This window comes from Pelodiscus sinensis, chromosome 17 (genome assembly GCF_049634645.1).
Source record: "Pelodiscus sinensis isolate JC-2024 chromosome 17, ASM4963464v1, whole genome shotgun sequence".
In the NCBI taxonomy this organism is placed as follows: domain Eukaryota; kingdom Metazoa; phylum Chordata; order Testudines; family Trionychidae; genus Pelodiscus; species Pelodiscus sinensis.
This window is the reverse complement of record NC_134727.1, coordinates 4,010,196-4,033,589: the sequence shown is the minus strand read 5'-3', so window position 1 is coordinate 4,033,589 and position 23,394 is coordinate 4,010,196. Positions and strand designations below refer to the sequence as shown.

General features: G+C 47.4%; 1 protein-coding gene and 1 non-coding gene across 2 annotated transcripts in view; both read right to left on the bottom strand.

Annotated features, from left to right (window-relative positions):
* HSPA9 (heat shock protein family A (Hsp70) member 9) overlaps window positions 1-22,679 on the bottom strand; it is a 31,361-nt gene extending 8,682 nt beyond the window's left edge. The window contains exons 1-13 of the mRNA XM_075900138.1: window positions 22,460-22,679; window positions 20,583-20,641; window positions 18,112-18,199; window positions 17,820-18,001; window positions 16,388-16,512; window positions 14,362-14,435; window positions 14,170-14,276; window positions 12,444-12,606; window positions 11,606-11,698; window positions 6,894-7,103; window positions 3,672-3,899; window positions 2,401-2,505; window positions 237-354 (exon numbers count right to left, since the gene is read on the bottom strand). Coding sequence (XP_075756253.1) covers window positions 237-354; window positions 2,401-2,505; window positions 3,672-3,899; window positions 6,894-7,103; window positions 11,606-11,698; window positions 12,444-12,606; window positions 14,170-14,276; window positions 14,362-14,435; window positions 16,388-16,512; window positions 17,820-18,001; window positions 18,112-18,199; window positions 20,583-20,641; window positions 22,460-22,519 — 1,612 coding nt within the window. The 5' untranslated portion in view covers window positions 22,520-22,679. The remainder of the gene's footprint in view (window positions 1-236; window positions 355-2,400; window positions 2,506-3,671; window positions 3,900-6,893; window positions 7,104-11,605; window positions 11,699-12,443; window positions 12,607-14,169; window positions 14,277-14,361; window positions 14,436-16,387; window positions 16,513-17,819; window positions 18,002-18,111; window positions 18,200-20,582; window positions 20,642-22,459) is intronic.
* LOC112544600 (small nucleolar RNA SNORD63) lies at window positions 2,872-2,943 on the bottom strand. The gene has a single exon (XR_003087943.1). It is a non-coding gene; the product is annotated as a small nucleolar RNA SNORD63 (small nucleolar RNA).
* Window positions 22,680-23,394: the final 715 nt, after the last annotated feature.

Here is a 23,394-nt window from a genome sequence, read left to right as displayed (position 1 = left end):
CCAATTTAACACACTGGAGCAGATACCAGCTATCCAGGAGCCACGGTAACATACGTGTTCTACCTCTGCCCTTCCCCCGTCTGTCTGCTTATCACCCTCACCTGCTGTGCCATGTCCTGGTGGCAGGCAGGAATCCCATCTAGCTGGCACCATCTTGCACACTATCGGGGTTCCTACAGCGTACGGCTGCTCGGTCTAGCCCCTTCCCGCAGGGATCCCGTGAGGGCTGCACTTACTTTGCTGTTCACGTCCGGTCCCTTTATCCTTTGCGGAAACATGCACAATGCCGTTAGCGTCAATGTCGAACGTGACCTCGATCTGCGGCACTCCCCGGGGAGCCGGAGGAATTCCAACCTGGAAATGGGAAGTGCTTGGCCATTAGCTCCCCAACAGATGTGGGCTTGGTGGACAGGCCTCCAGTGCTGGGCACATCATCCCCGTGAACTGCCAGCCTCCACGCAGGTCCCAGGATGTGCCTGTCAAAACTCACGTGGCAACTTCACTCTGGCAGAATGAATGGGGCAGCCCTACCTGAACACAGCAGCACTCGTCTACCTAGAAGGGGAAGCAGCTATACATGCCACAAGACGACCTCACAAGTAGGCTTGGAGAGGAGCTTACAGCAGAAGTAAACGCTATTTCACAACTTAATGCCCAATAAGTCACTTCGCCCTCTAATGCACAGTAGGGATGTTAAATATCGGTTAATTGAATAGTCGATTAACCTCGTGAATTCTCATCTGTTACTCGACTATTCTATAGGCCCCGCTCCCGGGGACAGCAGCCACGCCCGGGGAGCCCCCTGTCACCCTGCGCTGCTCCCTCTGAGGCAGTAGCATGGGGTGCCAGGCAGGAGCTGGTCCACGAGAGGAACCAGGCCAGGGGAAGCTGAGCTGAGCTCCCGGACCCGGCACGAGTCAAAAATGACCTGGGCTGCCTGCCCACCTGGGTCCCAATACATTTTAAATGCAGAGCCACAGAGGGGGTAGGTCATGGACCCAGCACAAGCCACGACTGAGCCAGGCTGCTGGCTAGCCTGCTCAAAAATGTACTGGCCCATAAGCATGAACCATACATTTTTGCTTTATCTGATCATTGACTACACTATTACATCCCTAATGCATGGCACTACGTTCCATTTCCTTCAGTGAATTACTTGGATCTATTCTGGGCCCCAGCTTGCGCAATACACTCCTTGAAACTACCATGTTTAAATGGTGAGATTCACCGTTCAGGAGATACACAATACATGTCAGTACAGGCTGATTATGTATAAATGTCAACTAATCAGCCACACTGACCTCAGCAACTATGATCCTATACACAAGTCATCATCTGGAGTACGATAACTGATGTCTAACACAATCTTGGCTGCTCTAAGGGGACTTAGGGCTTGTCTACCTGGCACCTTTTGGCGCCAAAACAGTGAAAGCGCTTACTCGTCAATGCAGCTTTTGTTGGGAGAGACACCCAATTTTGGAGACAAAAAGCTTCCAGCCCTGCAAGAGACTTGTCTTTTCCCTTCCTTTTACAGTCAACTAAGAGTCAGCGTGGACTCTGCCGTTAGTTTTGTCCGGAGAACTGGCTTCCACCAGTATCCTACAATGCCTGCCTTGATGGCTCTGCTCAGTGATTTGTGATCTGTGCTGCACTGCAGGCCTGCACCCCTCCCCTTCCAAAGCTCCTGGGAGTACCTTACAGCTAAGTGAGCTTCTCCTTTTGGGGAACAAAGAACACATCATTGGAAGGCTTCTGTTCTGCCCTGCTAGCAACATCACAGCAAGCAGACTGCTGCTGTAGGGGGAAGGCTGGAGAGACAGCTGTGCTGCTTTGACGTTTCTCAGCACAGAGAGTCCACAGAGTTATGAGGAAATCCCAAGAAACTGATATCAGCTCTGCCATCCCACAACACTACACTGTAGGATGCTTACCCACAATGCTTTGTTTTATCAGTGGACAAGGAGCTAGCAATGTGGCCATGAAACATCGATGACGCGAGGCAGAAAAACTAGTGACACTGGTTTTCACGTTTGGCGACTCTTGGCACCAAACCTCCCCTGGATAGACACAGCCTCAGGGGGGGGAAATGGGTGATGGGCCAGCTATTGGATGCCTAAAGGACAACTGGAAAACAACATGGTTCTGAGTTATCTTGAACAGGATCTAACATCCCAGGTTCCATGGGTACAAAAATCAATGTCTCTCCTCAGAGCGTTTCGCTACTACCAGCAGGCTGACAGCGAGGCCTACGGATTTACAAACCAGATCACTCAATCAAATGGCTTCTGTTCAAGTCCCCACGTTCAAGGGAAGGGGGGGGGGGGGGGTCAAACCAAATGGGAGGAGGCTTGGAACTTCCTCCAGGCAGTTTAAGGCCAGGAACATTGAATGGAAACATACCAAAGTGAACTGGCCAAGAAGCTTGTTGTCAGAAGCCATCTCTCGCTCTCCCTGGCACACTTTGATTTCCACTTGAGTCTGTCCATCAGCTGCGGTAGAAAACACCTGTAGAAGGGTGGAGGGGAGCAGAACAGTTAACAGCTTACAACCCCTGAATGGAGGGAGTTACACCACACTCTAAAGCACAGAGCCGCATGAACACTAGGAAGTTTGGCTGGAGGAACAAAACCACTTTCCATGGTTTATCCCTCCACCACTCAAGCATTAATACAGTAAAGATTTTAAGGCAAAAAGAAAAAAATTAGCAGGCACCAGGGCAAAATGCCAACCCAGGCAGTCAAAGTGCTTGCAGGTGGGTCAGAGAAGAACAAGGAAACAAGCCCTGGAGCCCAATCTTTCAGTACCCTTGCAAGATGGGGAAGGATCCTCCTCTACGAGTCCAGACCAGCAAAGGCAGCTTGGGCTGGGTGTTGTGCTCAGTTGTATGAAGTTTCCGCACCAGTTCTCTTCAGAATGATGTGTTGATAAGTAACATCATTGCACACACCACAGCCCAGGTCTAACCCAAGATGAAAGCTCAAGGGATTTCCCACCACGTTCCGAAGAGGGAAGCCGAGTTTGATGGGTTGATAGCTACCTCCACCCCTAGCAAAGAACAGGTGCTCACTAATTGGCCTGTGTGGAATTCGACCTATGTTTTGGGGGTGGAAAGATTCCTGGGATCTCCTGCTCCCCCCACAAGGCCTCACATTGCAGGAGCCAGCATTCACCAGCTGAAGCCCTCAGCCTCAGATGGTTGCTAGAGAGAACAGTAGGCACAGCCTCTCTCTCTGCCGTGAGAACACATCTTAGACCTGAGCCTAGAAGTGATACCACATGACCACTACCAATACGGATCTTCGCTGGGTATTCCCTGTATGGGGTGACCCACTTTCTCCCTCCCTGGCCCAAAGGCCATGTCCATGGTGCTACCTCTGCACAGTGCTTGCTCCTCCAGCCATGCTGCCATGAGCAGCAGGGTGAAACCGTCCCACTGCGCAGTTTGTCTGCTGGGCCCTGGGGAACACACAGATGGCATGACCCCGACCCTCGTGGGCAGCATTGGCAAGGGGGAAAAACACCACACTGACCACAGTGTCTCCATAGGACTTAAATACAGCGACAGGGCAGCAAGAGAACATGGGGAGCTACGTCTGCAATTGTGCTGTCCCCATGACAACAGCCCAAGAAGTCCATTAACTGACTGTTACCGAGATGTTAGAGCCCCTCACCTGGCTTTTCTTGGTTGGAATTGTCGTGTTCCTGTTGATGAGCTTAGTGAATACACCTCCCAGAGTCTCAATTCCCAGGGACAAGGGAGTCACGTCCAGCAGCAGCACGTCGGTGACATCACCAGCTAACACGCCGCCTTGAATAGCAGCACCAATCGCAACAGCTTCATCGGGATTCACTGCTTTGCTAGGAGCGCGGCCAAACAGGTCCTGCACAGTCTGCTGCACCTGAACGAGGACAGAACACAGCCCAGGTCAGTCCCCCCCAGGTGTAGTGACAGTCTGTATGAGGGAGGAACCCCACCTTACCTGCCCTCCAACCAGCTCAGTCACTTTCAGCTTCCTTCCTCCACCCCTACTTCTTCCAGAAACAGATGCGACAGCTTCAGATCCATGACTGGCTCCTAAGCCCCCATCCCTCAACTTGATTCTCCTAATGCCCAGATGGACTCCGAAGCACCCGTATCTGCCCCATGCCTGTTATCACCCAGGATGCCATAAGACTGGCAGTACCTTCTCCTGGAGCACTGCTTCCAACCCAAGTGGCCAGCAGCGACTCGCCCGAGGGGGGACGAAGAACACTAGAGCGGTCCCACGCACAACAGTAATACAGCAACCTTCTGCGAGACCAGAACAGGGATCACTTATCCCAGCGGGGCACAAGGCCAGCACGCTCGCCTCTCCAGTGCTAGGCACGGCTACGCGGACTGAAATGCAATAGCAAGCGCAGACCTGTGGGACGGGTCAAAAAGTCCACAGACAGGAGGGGCTCCCCTCACCTTGTTTAATGTAGCCATACGGCGGGCAACAGTGATCACAGCCCCTTGTGTAACGTGTTTCCGCAGGTACTTTGCACTCTGCTTTTCAGAGCAATATGCTGACGAACACACCTGATCCACGCCAGAAGTATCCAGACAGGAACTCACTTGAGTGTTTGAAACACCCTACACAGCTCTATTCCACCCCAAGGGGCCCAGCTTCACTGCTGGCATTTGAGCTGATGCTCACAGTTCCCCTGCACCTGAGCGGGGTTAGTGGAACAGCTGTTGTCAGCAAAGGTGAGCACTGTGCCCCTGGGGAGCCATGCGCACACCCTGGAGATTAGGCCCACCTTGTTAAGGGTGAAACATGCAGAAGTAGGGATGCTAAATTTAGATTAAGCTGCTAATCGAGTTGTCGATGGAATTTCCATCCATTACTCGATTAATCGATAAGGAGGGCACTCGCTATCCCATTGCGCCTCTCCCTTTGACATGTATGAAAGCCACCTGTGGCTCTTGTACATTTCAAAGGAAGAGGTGCAGCGGGGAACCCAGGTGAGCAGGAACCCGATTGCTGTGCATCTCCCTCTGAAACGTACAAGAGCCGCCCCTGGGACAAGGGGGAACATTACTTCTGACCGCAGTTGCCCAGGGTTGTCAAATTCCACCCCAGCACTGGTGTGAAGGGCAGCTGGACAAGACAGCCCAAGAGGCAAAAAGCTACACTACTGCGTGCAATAGACAAGGCGCAGATCTCAGCGTGTCTGTGCTCAACTCAGCCTGCAGTTAAAGCCGAGCGCGCCTAGCCAGGGAAGCGTTATGTAACCCTCCGAGGTCACATGGTGCCCAAAGGTATAAATAGGATTCTGACATTTAAGTAGTGTCTTCCACCCCCCAAGGATTCACAGTGCTTCAGGAAGGGTTTCCCCCACCATGGAAATGAAGCCACTTCTGGGGCGGAGGGAGACAGCTGTTTAACCGCGTACGATAGGACATAACAGACTCAGAAGCCAAGGAAATCACAGCACCCAGTTCAAACTGCAGGGATTTGAGCCAGAGGGAATAATCACTGGACTTTGGCCAGGGCAGCAGCTTTTAGCAACTTCTGTCCTGCAGACCTTACAGAGACTGAAGCCTCAGAGGGCAAGTCCACGCACATTTAGGAGCCTACAGGAACCCTCAACAGGCAGATTAGCAGGGCTCATGCCAGCGCTCTGAAAGCTGCTGTGCAGACAGCCCTTTTAAGTAATCGCTCCCCAGCAAGTTACTCTGGATCCTGGATGACCGTCAGTTGCAGAGAGAGAATTAACATCCGAAGAGCACCACAGCCCGTACCGAGTACAGCTTCACTGTTCTCCGCTGACTGGGGCAGAATTATTGGGGGTACGTCCACACTGAAAACAAAGTCATGGTCGGGCTGTCTCAGAGCCAAGGTTAACTGACTCCGGGGCGTGGGGGGTGCTGCAGGGCTAAAACTGGCAGTGCAGATATTTGGGCATAGGTCAGAGCCTGGTCTCCGAGTCCCTCCCAGGCTGGAATTCAGGGCCCGGGCTCCACTGCTACTGTTAGCCCTGCAGCATGGACCCATGTCAGCTGATCTGAGCTCTGATACTGCCCTGGGTCTTTCTTTGCTGTGTAGACATCTTAAGAGACCTCACGCAAGCATGCCTCTCACTGACTTCAGGGGAGCTGAACGGTTCTTTCTGGAGCTCAGAATCCAAAAAACCCTACATCACCAGCAGGCAGCACCTAATCTTCAAGCCTTTGTGTGCCAGAAAAGCAGGTCTAAGTCACTTGCTGGTGCTTATCCCCATTGTATGCAAAAGGCAAGTGTCTAGGTACCCAGAGTGAAAAGCATACGGCCAGTAAACCTTGCTCATGCCAGGGAGCAAAGGCATAACCAATTATGCATTAGCAGCAGGTGATAGAATGACTTTGCTGACAGCCAGAAGAACAGCAAAGCTGCGAGATCCCTAGATGGCGAAGCTAAGTGACAAGAGGGGGTGAATTCCACAAAGGTCACAAGCCTGGCAGCGGCAGACTGACCACACAGTTGCTCTCCCAGGCTCAAGAAAAAGCCTTGCATTCTAAATCTCAACAGCTTGTGTTCAAATGCACAGCAGGAGCCAGGATCAGCAATTTGTAACTCCTGCCAACTCTCACTGGTCTTGGCAAGGTTAACCTGCCACCAGACAGCTCCCACCCCGGATCACACAACCACCCCAGCAGGGAGTGGCGGTCATTCTACCCACACAAGCAGGCATGTCTGAGCCTGGCTCCCCTCCCCACTCATCCTGCTGACTATGTAGGCAGCCCCTCACCTACAGCATCTCCCAAGTTTCTGGAATTGAGACTTCTCTTTGCAGGTCCCCTTTAAAATGCCTTTGTGCACCCCAGGTAAGTGATTCAGTCCTTGGACAAAGGTGTGACCTGGTGCCCGCCAGAGGGGAACATGCCCTACCTTAGGCATTCTGCTCATGCCACCAACCAGGATGACTTCACCAATGTCGCTCTTGCTGACTTCAGCGTCCTGCATGGCTTTTTGGCAAGGCGCCACCGTCCTCCTGATCAGATCTGCTACGATCCCCTCAAACTGGGAACGACTCAGCTTCAAGTTCAAGTGCTTTGGTCCAGAAGCATCCATAGTAAGGTAGGGCAAGTTAATGTCCGTCTGCAAAACAAGAATTCGCTGGGCATCAGAAACAGGAAATCAAGACAAGCAAGTGTAACGGCTGTCAGTATTGAAACGTCACAATTGATCAGTTACAAATGAGGCCAACAGGTTCTTGTAAGAATCCCTTTAGGAATCTTTTGAAAAAGATCCATCTTCATACATGCTGTAAGATTTCTGTACATCTTTACCCCATGCCCTATAGCCTCTGTTTAAGGAGGCAGATCACACTTTGTATTAAGGTTGCACTTACAAATGGCTTATAAGGATAAATTAATATTATAAGCAGGTTACATTAGGCTGTTTATAACTCTGACCTGTTAAAATGATGTTTTAAAGTCTAACTTATTATAAACGACATCGACATGGAAACAATGTTAAGTGCAACCGCAGATCCTTCGTGGCAAAGACAAATCCCAAGTGTTCTTCCGAGTTTCCCCAGTTGTGGAACTCTTCTGCAGATTTAATCTTTTAAAAATTTTACAAATACTTTACCAGGCTCTGCTCACAGTAACACTGCAGAGCTATGCATTTTTTTTTTTTTTTTTTGCTGTAACCAAGTTCGGTAACCACACAGGACTACAAAAAAATAATCCATTAGCCCCTTACTGCATACAATGTGTTTGACCAAGATCTCTCTGAGGTGTTAAAGAAAAAAAATCCAAGTAGAAGAAAATGACAGGACCGCATAAAGGGCAGTGCACACAGCAGAAAATTGTATTTGCTATTAAGAAAAATCTAGAAAATTTCACCAAATACCTCTATTTTTAATTTGTATGCAAGACAGCCTACTTCACTGTGGTTAAAGGTATTCAAAAACAAACCATTTACCCACAAACCAAATAACACCTCTATTTTATAACATGTAAAGATGAGACCAAATCAACGGAATATTTTAAGCAACCATTTCCATTTACAATTAAGCACCGGGCATTATAATTTCAAATTCTCATTTTCTCCGATGAGTTATGCAAGAGTTAAAACCCAGTGTCCTACTGCACTAATTTTAAGGCACACGGAAAGAACAACCAAAGTGCTGAGTCATGCTGACACCACAAATCACTGCAAAACATTAATGCCTCAAGTCACTCACTCAGTGGAACAAGTCTGTATTGTCTAAACTGATCCCTTGTTAAGCTGGATAAAAACCTGAGGATTTAAAAAAAAAATCTGAATTTTCAATTTAAAGTGGATTTTTAATTTAAAAAAATTAAAATATCAAAATTTCTCATTTAAAAGTTAGTTACAATTAAGCCCCATGACAAACATGCCACACCTCCACTTACAGTCTGATAAAAGTGAATTAATGGCTCTAGTCTGTCCAGCCTGCTAGCTCTGATTCTCGAAAGCTCTGGGCTTTTCATTTCTGTTTCTCAGCAGACTAAGGCCACGTCTATACTTACTGGTGGATCAAAACTCTGGAAGTTGATCTTCTAGCGTCCCACTTAACGGAACTAGTAAGGACCTGCTAAATCCAATGCTGAGGGCGCCCCCGTCAATGCTGGAACTCCCACTCCTCGCAAGCAACAAGGGAAATTGGCAGGAGCATTTCTCCCATTGACCTCCCACTGTGGGGACAGCACCGAAGTTTGAATCGAGGTATGTCAACTCCAGCTACGCAGTGAACAAAGCTGGAGTTGAGTATCTCAATTAGAACTTATCCCATGGTGTAGACCTGACAAGTAACATGTGCAAGCAAAGACAAGGTGGACAAGATTGGTTTTGTTCTGTGTTTATGTGGTAGAGGACCTGGGCCAATCACAGCAGAAGAGTTAGTTAAAAAAAACATTGTCTTAAGACAGGCAATATATAGGAAAGGACAGAGGCAGCACAGAAAGGAACAGTAGAGGGGACTGAAAAGAAAAAGGGGAGACACTGAGCACACACACAGCTTTCTATATTCACTCTTGCCACAGAAAAACTCTGTCATGGTTTCTGGGTGTAAGAGACCCTAGCTGGGAATATTTTCAAGAAATGTATTCTCTGCGTAAGAGAGAAAAATGAGTCATATGTAAGCAGTAGAAGATAATGATGCAAGGCCAAGCTGCAAGAATGAAACACCGTAAGGAAAACTGCTTATTTGGGGAAAACTATGTGGATGAAGATGTGGGTATGGCTGAGTGATCAACTGGTTAGTAACTTAATTCATTTACTTTGCAAGGCATCATTCTTCAAGACTCTTTATGCCTTTTACTAGAAATGTGACATGACAAGTAAATTCCCAAGCTATTTGCTGTGTTGGATGTTAGGAAAATAGTTTAGTTTAGCTAATCCTTATGGCTTGTTTAACTCGGTTTAGAATATATCACTCAAGTACACAATACAAAAAAGCTGCAGTAAGAGAACTCTAGCGTTGCCAGTTGCCACTTAATGTCTATTTCTTATTTTAAATTACATTATACATGCCCCTTAGATTGGAACAGCATGGCCACAGACCATAATGGTGATGCCTTAAATCTACTCCCTATGGGTATGTCTACACTACCCCGCTAGTTCGAACTAGCGGGGTAACGTATGCATACCGAACGTGCAAATGAAGCCCGGGATTTGAATTTCCCGGGCTTTATTTGCATAAGCCGGCCAGCGCCATTTTTAAATGCCGGCTTGTTCGAACCCCGTGACGCGCAGCTACACGCGGCCGGCTTATGCAAATAAAGCCCGGGAAATTCAAATCCCGGGCTTCATTTGCACGTTCGGTATGCATACATTACCCCGCTAGTTCGAACTAGTGGGGTAGTGTAGACATACCCTATTTTACTTCATCATAACTCAGCTTTTCCGAGGGAACTCCATTCTATACTTGTTTTCTCAAAAAACAGAAGTGACAATGAGTTCAATGGGACTTAATTTTGGAGAGTAAGTGCACTCTAAACAGTCCGTTTTAGCATTTTTGGCACCCTGTCCCTTGTTACTGCCTAAAACCAAACTCTCAAATAGCAAAATCAACAAACTTCAAAAGACTTGTCCGAAAGCTCTTGCTTATTTAACTGTTACTGGTGCAATACACAAGGATTTCCTGGTAGAATGGAGAGTATTTTCTAAGATCGTCTATAATCTAGCAAATCTGAACATGTTATCCATACAACTGGCCTAAGGACCAGGCTTCCTGTCATCTCCCCACTTTGCCAACCAAAGAAAACTCCCACCCAGAAATAGCAGTATTCAACCCTATAACAAATACTACACCAATTCTGGAAATTGGCAACAGAACAAAGACTCGAACCCAGACTCTGTCTAGTTGACTCCAACACCACCTAAGTGAGGCTGCTTCCAACGCTGACACATAGTTCCTTGTTAGCATGGGATACAGAGGGGGATTGGATGAAGCAGAGGGTGGGGAGCTGACTGCAGGAACCTGCTCTCAGGGTCTGGTGCGCAGGTGGGAAGCCTCCAACCCGTGGTTTGGATCAGGCTACAGCCCCCCTGCTTAATTTTATCTGGCCCACAGCATGCTAGATTGCTCCACTATGTGGGAAGCTAGAGTGCCAGGCAGGGCAGCTGTCCTCGCAACCACTAGGCAGCAGGGACAGACTATCAGGGAAGCTGAGTCCACATGCACCTGTCCCTGCAGCTCCCAATGGCCAGGAACCACAGCCAATGGTGCTTCAGGTATAATTCACATGCAAAGCTGCTTGGCCACATCATGGCAGCTTCCAGGAGAGGCACGGGGCTAGGACAAGGAGCAGCTTTCTCTGACGCTGCTTACCTCAGGCATATCCCGTCATCTGGCCAGACCCCACCTCCCTCACCCTCCCATACCCCAGCCCTAAGCCTTCTCCCACACTGCAGTGCCCCCGTGGTGCACCCCGGACCCCTCATTTCTGTCCCACTCCTGAGCATAGGAAAAGCCCATAACCTGGCCTCCTCCTTCCCCGCACCCATCCTCCCCGAGCTGTGCGCACTCCATGACTTTTTTCTGTGGGTCAATGGCCCCAACAGAAGAACAGTTCCCCACCCCAGTCTAGTGACTAACTTTTGTGTGAAGCTTTTAAAAGACAGCGGGTCTTGAAATGGATTATTTTCTTGTCTTTATGCAAATAAGTCATTCAGTCAGTGGTTCCAAATAAATGGCTAGAAATAAAGCCACAATGTATCAGAAGCAGGATTATCATTGCCTGCATGCCTGCCACTGTTCTGGAATAAGTAGCACGCAAAGTTGATAACAAGGTCTGATATTCCTAGAGGAGAAAGAGGACATCTTTTGGGGTCACAGCTAACAGGATTAATATTCCTACCCAGGAGGCAGAAACAGACGCAGTTGTTCTCAGCTTCAAGCAATTAGCTTGCATCACCTAACAGATGTTCTCATTGTTAATACTAGTATTAGCCTGTCAAAACAGTTCCCTACAGAATGGTGTCCTTCACACAGATTCAAGTTTGTTTTACCAAGCGACACTGCCAGTTTTATTTGTATAACCGGTAAAGACCAGCCAAATGGGAACACAGCAAAGTGACATGTTAAACTGGCCCACGAATGCACTCTATTAACCCAGCCATCTCACCTGCACAGAGGAAGAGAGCTCACACTTGGCCTTTTCCGATGCTTCTCTCACTCTCTGAAGCGCCATGTTGTCTTTAGTCAGGTCAATACCCGTCTAACCAATAAGAAACTTGTGTTAACAGAATACCTGAGTCTCAAAGCCCCCCGGCCAGGAGCTGACATTTGGCATAGGTCACCCCGCCCCACTGTCAAAGCATTGCAAAAATTAAACATGGAGTCCTAGTGATTTGTCTGCTTACTCCCCCCTTGGATAAATAATACATTCATTTAGCATTTTACATACCACCTGGTGAAGTAGTTTTGTAATGATATACCCATCAATGATTAGAAGACTGGGGCAGACGCTAAAGGTAACAGGATCAATGATGGAGTTAAAATTAGACTGCACAATTTCCTGGCTGCCACCCTTGTGTCTCATCTCTGAGGCAGTAGCACCATGCAAGCACTTGTGCATTTATCTGGCCAACTGCCTTATAATATAAAAGGCAGGTGGATTATCCATGGGACAATCCCACAGAAAAAGTGTCAAAGAAACACAAGAGTAGAAGTCTTGCCATTCTGTTAGACTTCGACACCTCTGAGCTGTTGACTCTAGTTTGTCATTTGTCTATAGCCAAATAGGAGGCATATTAGAAAGCAGCCTAATGAGTCATTTTAACAGCCTACACTTTCAGTATTTAGGTTCATAGTCAACTCAACACACCAATACAGAAGAGGATCCTCATCCTTGTAAAGTAATTTGAGACTCCCTAGCCTAGAGAGCTGGTTTTCGAAGCACTCTTAGCAGCATTACCCAAATTTCACAAGGCATGTTATCCGTGCCAACAGATGACATTTACCTCTCTCTTGAATTCCTTAACAATATGTTGGAGCAAGGCCTGGTCAAAATCCTCACCACCCAAGAAAGTGTCACCGTTGGTAGATTTCACCTCAAAAACTCCCTTCTGAATTTCCAGAATAGAAATATCGAAAGTGCCACCACCTAAATCATAGACTGCAATACTAAGACAGAAAACAGAGAATACATGTCAGCACTCTTGAATGAAAAGGTCTTCAGGTGTGAACATTTTCAAACTCACGAGACAGATGCAGTCATGGGAACATTTACATCACACTCATAGGCTATACACTGTCTACAAAGATGAAGGCCAATAGCGGGTCTGATCCTTTATTCCTTACACATCCAAGCGCCCATTTGAAGACATCCAATTCCCAGTTCGACCGGGAGTGGGGATGCACAAGGAATGAAGAATTGTGCCCATTATGTCAGTTCAGCACCTGGTTTACAGCAATATTCCATTCTTTCATCTCCTCAAAAACTGCTGAATAGTAAAACTGCTGAAGGTAACTTCTCTAAGGGTGTGTCTAGACTATAGGGTTTTGTCGACAAAAATGGATTTGTCAACAAAACTATACCTGCATCTACACTGGCACTGAGTTTTGTCAACATAATGTCGACAGAACTCAGCAGTTTTGTCAACGGCTGTAAACCTCATTCTATGAGAAACAACACCTTTTGTCAACACCTTATTGCATTTACACTGTCCTTTGCATCTACACTGTCATGTCGACAAAATGGCTTGCTTTGTCGACAGAACTGGATGCAGTCTAGACGCTCTATGTCAACAGAAGCTTTGTTGACAGTATCTGTCAACAAAACTTCTGTTGACAAAAGCCTGTAGTCCAGACATACCCTAAGAAGAGAGTTACCAAGCTGATGTAATAAGCCCAATTCCTTGCACACTTGGAATTTTTGACTTCAAATGAAGTCTGGGTGCACACGGACTGTATGATTGTGCCACTATGTAACTCTGGTCATTGTTATTGCCTGCCCTGCTAGGGAAGGCTTCTTCAGGGGAACTCCATATTCCCCAATGCACTGCGCCTCCCATGAAACAAAACTAATAGAACTGGAAACTGCAGTGAAGCCAGCCTTATCATTCCTATTAAAAGGGAAGGGAATTTGTGGTTTGCCCCACAAACTCATAAGGCAAATGAAGGTATGAAGCAAAAGCCCCAGCACATCAGTCATGAAGGCCAGGAGGAGCAGAGAGCTTACACAGCACTGCAGGCTATAAAAAACTCTCTTCAGTAACATGCATTTAGTTTGCAAGATCAGTCACCACAGCAAAATTAAGGTGACACAGAAGAGAATACAAATAAATGCCTTAACAAGTATACAGGGGAGAACTTCTTTCCAGAGGCCAGTAAGCCTAAACCTGGATAGAATTTTGCACCACATTTATGCTTAAATAAATGGAACCACTTAACCATTTGGAAGAGCCATGATAAAACTATTGCTACTAACCACAGCTGAGTTTCCTTAAATGAGTGGCGTGCAGTCATGCTGCTGCTAATTAATCCGAGACGATGTTTTCAAATGAATATCCAAGATTGAGGGAAGGCATGTTAAACTGGCAAGAATGGAATAAAGCTCACAGGAACTGGGGTTATCTAAGCAATACGGTATCAACCGGCATTGTAAATAAAACAAAAAGTCTTAAATTATTACAAAAAAACCCTAAAGTGCTCTAAGAGGGGTGGCAATTACTAGCAAACATTTACACTTTGTCTTCAGATTTGTCTAGCCCGTAAGCCAGGGCAGCAGCAGTTGGTTCATTAATCACCCTCAGAACATTGAGTCCAGAAATCTGCCCAGCATCTTTAGTAGCCTGAAAAAGAGAAGAAAGTTGATATGAGAGAGAGAAGTTAAATCCTCTGATCAGACACAGGAAACCCAGGGGCTCAAGACCCTACCTGCCTCTGAGAATCATTGAAGTAAGCAGGGACAGTGATGACCGCATTCTTTGCTGAGTGTCCCAGGTAGTTTTCTGGAAAAGAAAATCAGCAAGTTGTCATTGTTTGTCATACCTTCTGTAAGATGTTGGCACTTGATTTGGTTTATAGCTGAAGGAGTAGAAACAGAACACCTCAATCTGGGCTTTGTAACTACCCTCACTTTCCAGACAGATGGGAGAGGGACCCAAAGCTTTTTTCATTTTTAACATGGGAGTCTCAGCAAAGAAGAGCTTAAGACCCCCTAAAATAGAGGGTCATCAAGACATTTCTATGCTTCCCACTAGTGATCAGAAAACAATCTTGAGGGTACACCTTTAGTTAGGAATAGATTATATTATAGTCAACAGACTTCTTGCCCCTTTGGTATCATTTGTATGATTAGTTTGTCCAGGATAAGTACGTTTCACAGAAGGCTTATATCCTGCAGATTCATATTTGCAAATAAAAATATATTTTATGGTTCAAAGAAAAGCTCCTAGTCCTCTGTCACATCCCTATTTAGTAACTTGCTGTTCTCCTTCAATCAATATCGAAAGTAGAAAAATTCATTTTAAACACAAACCTATGCAAGCATTTGGAGGCCTGCTACCCCTCCTAGAGATTTTACAGCACTTCCTTTTGTTTGCTTTCATAGTCTTCGAGCATTCTATCCAATTTCCAGCCTTGGAGTGACTGGCCTGTCTGGGATGTGGGTTGGCCTGCTGCACAAAGCTGAAACATGCCATTTCCAGAATCCAGAGGCATTCTCTGACCTCCCTCTTAAGCCTGTCCCTCCATCCCTGCTAGCTACTGCAAAGGCTGAATAATCTGTGTATAGTCAACTCCCATTTGCAGTCTTACTTAATCATGTAAGAGAGGTGCACAAATGCTCTCCAACCCAGACTGCAGGTGAGGGACAGTGAGGGTTCTAGAACTAGATGTCAAACTACCTCAACCCATCAAAGTTGAGGAACTTCCTTGAGATCACAGTACAGATCCAAGGGGAAAGAAACCACAGCTCCTACAGCCACTGCTAGCCAGGGAGAAGTCCTTCACATGAGGTCTCTCTTGCATTTCTTCTAGGACATCAACTAGTCATGTAAGAACCAACTCCACATCGTTCCCGTCAGCGAGTGCCGCAAAACCCAACTAGCCAGAGCTTAACTCACCATGTAGAAAAGCAGCAGGCATAGGAATCTGAGATGTTACAGCTTGCTAGGCAGCAGACCTAACCCTGTTTGAATAAGTCAAACCACCGTTGTATGGATCAAAAGTAAGTGGCCATTTGTGGCCAGCAGCTGCTATGCCAAGAGACAAGTACCAGGAGTCGATAAATATAAAGTTTCTCAATAGGTTTTCCTCTGCACTGTTACCTGGATGAGATGAATAAGCACACAGAGGAACTTGGGAGGAGAAAGCATTTGTATGGTACTTCTCAGCCAGCGGACATGACTGGCATTTTCAAGGCTTTGCAGATAGAGACTTTAAATGAGAGTAATCAGAATAATTTTTGCCTGAAACTGTCCAATATCCCAATGGGCAGTACAAAATTAAGGGGCCTTCGTTCTCCAGGAAGGTAATGCATAACCTACCACCTTACCTTATCCATACACAAGCTGATGTAATTCAGGCCATGGTTTAGAATAGGGATATAAAATCCTAATTGGTTAACCAATTAAAGGAAGTCGGCGTGGGGGGGGGGGGGGGGGGAGGGAAGGGCTGAAGCAGTCCCCCTACCCCTGGGCAGGAGCTGCTCCAGACAGCCTGAGCAGCCCCTGCCTGGGATGGAGCACCATTGTCTATGGAGGGCAAAGCGCTGCTCCAGCCCCCAGCTGTTCACAGGTGGTGCTTACAGCTTCTGGTTAAGAGTGATGCTTACCAGTGAAACTTTCACATCCCTAATTTAGAAGAGACCTAGTTTTAATAGTAGGCCCAATAGACTTATCAGACACCTAGCGCCAACTTGGGCTCCAATAAGTCAAAGATAGTAAACACCTGTACCAACCTGCAGTCTCCTTCATCTTCATCAATACAAAGGCACCGATTTGGCTTGGAGAATACATCTTCCCATGTGCCTCTACCCAAGCATCACCGTTGGAGGCACGGACAATTTTAAAAGGAACATTTTTACTGAAACAAGAATTTCACATGAGTCAAGTTTGTCTAGGTAACACTTAATGCATGATGTGAGTACTTCAGTATCTCAGCCAGAGGTCAATTACAGAATGCGATAGGCAAGTCAGACTGGATAATCATGACTGGCTCCTTCTGGCCTCCAAGTCTAGGAGGCTATTGTGAATATACAGCTTGTATTGCTGGTTCATCTGACACCACTCAGACATAACTTGGTTTCAAAGAGAGACCTTGAGTAACCGTTCCCCTAGCTGCATCTGGTGTAACCGGAGCACCCGGAAAGACCATTTACAAGGACCCCAGATGCAAATCACTGTGTTTCTTGAAAAAGGCTAGTATGAATCTGTTGGACTCAGCTCTGACATATTATGGCACCGGCTACAGCCAAGGTCCCTGGGTAACCTCAGCATTACCCAATCTGCTTCCTCCCAAAGGGGCCTTTACAGACCTTGAACTTCCTGACATCACTTCACTCAGCTGCCAGGGACTCCCAAGCCCTCACTTGCAGCACTGCAGTTGGTGCTTACTCCCATCACTGCACTCCTCTTCTAGCACTGCAGTCATTCAGCTCCCCAGCCCAATCTCGCTGCCCGTTAAGTGCCTTGCTGCTGCCCTCTTCACCTTACATTTACAGCCACCCTTCACATGACTTCTCTCCAAAGAGGACCTACCAGAACACCCACTTTTTATCACATACGTAGTTAAAAATGTGCTATTGCTACAGAAATCACAACTGGAACCCAGTGTGTGCACATGACTCTTCTCTGCAACCCGGCCTTTCACATCTCCCAGCTCTCATTTTTTTCTTGTATCCATTCGTTATGGCAACTCTTTCTTTAGAATAGGCTGTAAGTAGAGCTCTGCACATTTTTGCAGATACAGATGTGGGTATAAATTCTGCATAGACTATTTGACTAGTCGATAGGGCGTCTCCACCTTTGAAGTGTAGCAACAGCCCTACGGCTCTTGCTACACTTTAAAGGTGAAAGCACCATGTGGAGCCTGGGGTCAGCTGGGGACTCCCCAGCTCACTCCAAGATCCCGTGGCAGCGTTTTGAAGCAGCAGTGCCACATGGAGTCCGGGGTCTGGCCCCAGGCAGCACTGCCACTTTGAAGTACCCTCTTCTTCCCTCTTTCTGATAGAGCAGCAAAGGCAGGGGAGTGACTAGTCGACAAGCTTGTCAACTATCCAATCAGCATTTGCTGATCAGATAGTGGACTTGTCCTTCACATCCCTATTCCTGAGCACCCTGAACCAAGAATCTTTTCAGAAAAGGGGAGTAGTTGTAATCAGTTTTACTTACATATCTTTCTGTACTTCGGAATCGTCATAGCGCCGTCCAATGAGGCGCTTGGTAGCGTAGAATGTATTGTGGGGGTTAGTTACTGCCTGTCGCTTAGCCGGCATCCCAACCAATCGTTCACCATCAGCTGTAAATGCGACAACAGAAGGAGTAGTTCTGGCACCTTCGGCGTTTTCCAGCACCTACATAAAAAGGGTGAAAGGCTATAACCTAGGCTAGGAAAACGACCTGTGAAAACAGCAGCATCCATTCCTGCTTAGAAACAGGGCATTATATGTTATCACTCACTCACCTTTGCTTGTTTTCCTTCCATAACTGCCACACAAGAATTAGTGGTGCCCAGATCAATACCAATAACAGCACCTTTGACTGCTTCTGAGCTGCAAAATACATTTAAAACAAACTTTAGAGTTACTGCTAACAGAGGATGCAACTGGTGAAAGCCAGAAAGCCTTCTCCCCCAGGAAGATAGGGAGATGGAAAAAATACCTTTTAACCACAGTCTATCTACAGTTGGGGAAGCAAATCTATTTTCCACTCAAGGAAACTGGAGAACCCAGCTTATGTTGAAAATCAATGTTGTATTAGGAAATTGTGGCTCTGTATTACATTTTGTCTTTGTGTCGTCTAAATTCTCACTTTGTTTTCTATGTTCTGCTATGAAATCCCCTGAACTTTCTATTGGCTAACATCATACTTTAAAGACTGAAGAGTCTGTATGTTATTTGTGAGTGTGGTCCTTCAAAGACTGATGTCAAGTCAGTTCCAAAGTAAGCAAGCATCAAGTCTCTCACATGGAAGGCTTTATTCCTTCTACCCAAGTAGAATTAAGCTAAAATAAGTTAAACTGATGAGAATTACTACCTGTAGCTTACTATTTAACGTTTACAATAGTTTACTCTAAACATAGTTTTGATTACAAATCCCCACGTAAAAGGTTAGCCCCTGCTTTCTAACCTGAACAATCCTTTACTGATTTATTCATTTATAGGGCAAACTCACGAAGAGTTAATACAGAAGTTCACGGCTTTTTTTTGCAGTCAGAGTCCCCATCTGAATGTAATAATTCAGATGCTAGTAATCACACCTGTTGCAAAGCAGCTGGTTGGAGGAAAAAGGCAAAGAAAGATGATTGATCAGTTTATTAGGCAATTCTCATTGTGGAAAAGTACACATCTATAGTAAGCAGGATTTCCTAAGGCCTTGTTGAGGTCCTCAGAGTCTTGGAATATGAACCCACAGCTAGCTCCCCCTCACCAAGATAGAATGCTGACATTTTTAAACCTTGATTTCAGGATAACAATGGGTAGTATATCTTAATGAAATTATTTACAGGGGGCCACTGGTTTAGGGGGTCACTGAATATCCTATTTCCTTAGAGTTTACTTGAGAAGACTTGCCTTCAGGCACAATTATACCAATTCTGCTGACATGCAATGAGTCAGAAAGGTAGCTGCAGTTATGAGCTTTTCCTCTTTGATCTCGCCCTATTCCCCGCCCACTCAACACCTCAATTTCATAACTTTATTTGGTTCCAATGCTTAACGGATTACATCAACTATGTTGTTTTGATCAAGTTACAGAACAGAATCCCTCATGTTTGTTTTTACCCTTGAAGAAATACATTATGAGGGAGCACAAACTACAGGTTGCACCTCCCTGAACCTCTGTGGTCTGGTAGGACAATGGATGTTCCTGGACAAGAGAGCCACGGGACAGAAGGGCAAGCAGCTGGGAGCCCTGCGCAGGGAGAGGCTGGTGGTAGTGGACCTCCCCATATCCAGCAAATTCCCTCATCCAGGACCGGTCAGGTCCCAAGGGAGCCAGACCAGGGAGGTCCAAACTGTACTTCAAACAAACAAATGAAAATAAACTGATCTGTAGAGCTGTGGATCCTTCTCCAACTTAACAGAAGAAACTAATGATAATGCCACCATGGTTGTCTGGTAGTGATTTGTCATACCCATTTAATGTTTTGATTTCATAAGAGATGGGGATTCCTTAAAATAAACCTTCTCCGGGAAACAGAGTTCTAGTGTTTTCTGAGAAGTTCAGGGAACAAATTAGGAGAGTCAGTCAGTCTTGGAAGAATTTGCAAAAGGCAGTGCTAATACAGGAGTCTTCCATCACTGAATATAAAGTAACAGGAGTATTTTGATTGTACCCACAAAACAAATGTTTTTGCTTCAAAAGGACTATCACAGGCAACTATAGAAAAATGGATGGATTAGATTAAATAAAACCCTTGTTCTTATTTTGGTTCAAATAAATAGGCGTGTTTGGAATTGTATTAGGTCCAAGAACGTAACATACAGCAGGAGATTTGTTGCCACAGTTAGACTACATGTATACTACAGACCTTACGGTGGCACAGTTGTAGTGGTACAGCAGTGCCACTGTAGAATCTCCTGTGTAGCTGCTCTCCGTCAGCAGGAGAGAGCTCTCCTCCTAGCATTAGACCACCAGCACTTTTTTCTTAGTGCAACGTACATCTGTCAGTGCTGTGTTTTTCTTCCACACCCCTCACGCACAGAAGTTTAATCAACAGAAGCAATAGTGCAGCCAAAACCTATGTATCTGATCTGTGCAATGCTAGTTGTTTTGTTTCCTTTTATTTACCTCTACATACATCTGAGCAAGGATTTCAGATTATGAAGTTGAGTCAATTTAAGTAATAAGATTGTATTAAAGAATTTTTGCTTTTCTTAACAGTTCAATTTCTGTCTCAAAAAAAGAAAGGGGAGGGGGAGGAGAGATACTTACGCATACTTTCTGCTTGACACAGTTCTGAGAACATCTTGACTTAGAGTATTCCAGACTGCCTATAAAATAAAATCAGGATATTACATGAAGATTTCTTGCATCTTATTTTGTTAGGATTACCTCTGATCCACTATTTTAAAAGGACCTGTACCTATGCTAATAATAATAATAAGTGATACCCTCTAACACCATACTAGCTGTGTATTTAATCCTCAAAATTCCTTTAACTGAAAACTAACCAAGGACTCAAGAACATATTTCAGTATATTCTACAGCCACACAATATTCACCTTAGAAGCTCTATTTCTTGTTGAATATTTTATATGATGTGTGAACACAGTAGAACAAGAAGCAATGGCCTTAAGGTGCAGCAAGGGAGGTTTAGGTTGGACATCAGGAAAAACTTCCTGTCAGGGTGGTTACACACTGGAATAAGTTACCTAGAGAAGTTGTGGAATCTCCATCTCCATCTCTGGAGACATTTAAGAGCAGGTTAGACAGACATCTATTAGGTATAGTCTACAGGGTACTTGGTCCTGCCATGAGGGCAGAGGACTGGACTTGATGACCTCTCAAGGTCCCTTCCAGTTCTAGTGTTCTATTATTCTATGACCCATATTATCCTAGCTGAGCAAGTTTCCTGGCATAGAAGATCATTGCTATGAACACACACTAGTTAAGCTTGTTGCAAATAGTGCAGCATGTGAAGCTGGACCTTTAGCATGAAATACACAGCAGCAGATAAACATTAACATATTTCTTGCTTCAAAGAGTAGACGACGGGACAGAGTTTCAGTCTTTGAACAAGGTTTAGGAGATGAAGAATGCACTATATACTTCAGTATTTGTGTGTGTTCGTGTAACATCTCAATACAAACTGAGCCCAAGCAGGAGAACAGAATGCTGCTTTGTTATTGCTTCAGAGAATACAAGCCCTACTTGCAGACCTGAGGACAAGCCATTAGAGCAGAACTGAGGCCAAAAGGAAGAGTAATGGCTAAGGCCTGGTCTACACTTGAAAATTAGATCAAACTAGATACATCCTGTAGAGCATCCTGAGATCTTGACAGTTTAAGTATATAGGCCAGGGAGTTTGAAAACCGAGCTGCTGATCAGTATTGAAAGGGACCTGCAATGTGATTCCATATTGAACAGCTTAACCATTTGCAGGTCAGTTGCCTCATCTGTAAGAGCAGGCATCACATTTAACTTACAGCAGGAACCTTTTTTGGGTTGGAGGCCACGGACCCACAGAAAAACCAGCTGGAGGTCACACACACGAGAGAAGCAAAAAAGAAAAACCAAACCCTCACTGATGTAGCCCCCAACTGAGGAAAAGTCCCTCCCCCCATCCCCCTCGCACACCACCCAGGCTAGTAGCCTTGGGGGCAGGGTGGGGGGGCTGGAGCGCCAGCGCAGTCTCGCCAATGCTGGAGGCGGGGAGGGAGCCCCAAGGGCCGGATCCAGACAAGCCAGGGCCCCCATCCTGGCCGAGATGCGGACTCCCGGCAGGGCTCGCAGGGCGGGGCTGGCGGCAACGGTCAGACCCGCCTCTGCCCGGCCTGCGAGCGCCCTGAGCGGAGCCGCACGGGACCGGGAAAGCCCCGCACCCCGAGCGCCGCCTCCGCCGGGGGGGGGGGGGCGGCGCCAACCAGCGCGCCCCGCGCTGACCGTTACGGCCCCGTTCAACGCCCCGGGGCGCCCCTCCCCCCCCAGCGCTGCGGCCCCCGGGGCGCCCCTCCCCCCCAGCGGCAGACCCCCCCCCCCCCCCCCGGGGAAGGAGGCGGCGATTCCAGGCTTGTTACACAACCCGGCACGATGCGGGTCCCGCGCCCCCCCCGGCCCTGCGCTTCCCGCCTGCCCCCGGGGCCCCGCACCTGCGCGAGGCCGGGGCTGGCGGCGGCCCGGCGGGCGGCGGTGCGGCTGGCGCTCAGCATGGTGCGGCGGCGGTGGGGCCAGAGGCTGTCACGCGGGGAGGGCAGGCGGGCTGCGTAGCGGCTCTTCTGGAAACCTCCACCCACGTGGGCAGGGGGCGGCGCCGCCCGGCAGGGCTGGCGGCGGCAAAGGCCTGGCCCCGCACCAACGCCTCAGCGCTCTGCACCGCAAGGCAGGCCGCTCCGGGGCTCCGCGCCACGCCTCCCCGCGCCCGCTGCTCGACCCCGCGCGGCGGCCGAGACGCTGCCCTGCACAGCTGGGCCCTCTGAGGGAATTCCACTCAGGCATCGCGATGGGCAGCTGGGGTCCTGACGGCGCGCTGCGTGCTCAAGGTCGGACGGGATGAAGCTCTGGGAAATTGCAGCGGCCTTGCGTCAGGACCCCCGCACACTACGCGTGCGCCGGTTGGAGGGGAGCGCGCATGCGCCACCGGTGCTTGCGCCGGGTGGGGGAGAGAAAGCATGGCACATGCGCAGAGGAGCTAAAAGGGAGGCGTCCATTTCTTACGCAAGCGCAGAGGGCAGGCTGGCAGTGCCGGGGAGGGGGAACCACGTGTGCGCTGCTCCCAGGGCTTTGCTACTGAGCGCACAGGGGTGTGCTGAGCCAAGCCATGTGGCAGGGCAGGGCAGGGCAGGGCAGGGGATGGCGGCGGCCAGGTGTCCTGATATTCGGGGCTTTGTGTCATGTAGCTGGAACAAAAACCAGGACTGTGCAGCACTTTAATGACTAACAAGATGGTTTATTAGGTGATGAGCTTTCGTGGGCCAGACCCACTTCCTCAGATCAAATAGTGGAAGAAAATGGTCACAACCATATATACCAAAGGATACAACTTTAAAAAATGAACACATATGAAAAGGCCAAATCAAATTTCAGA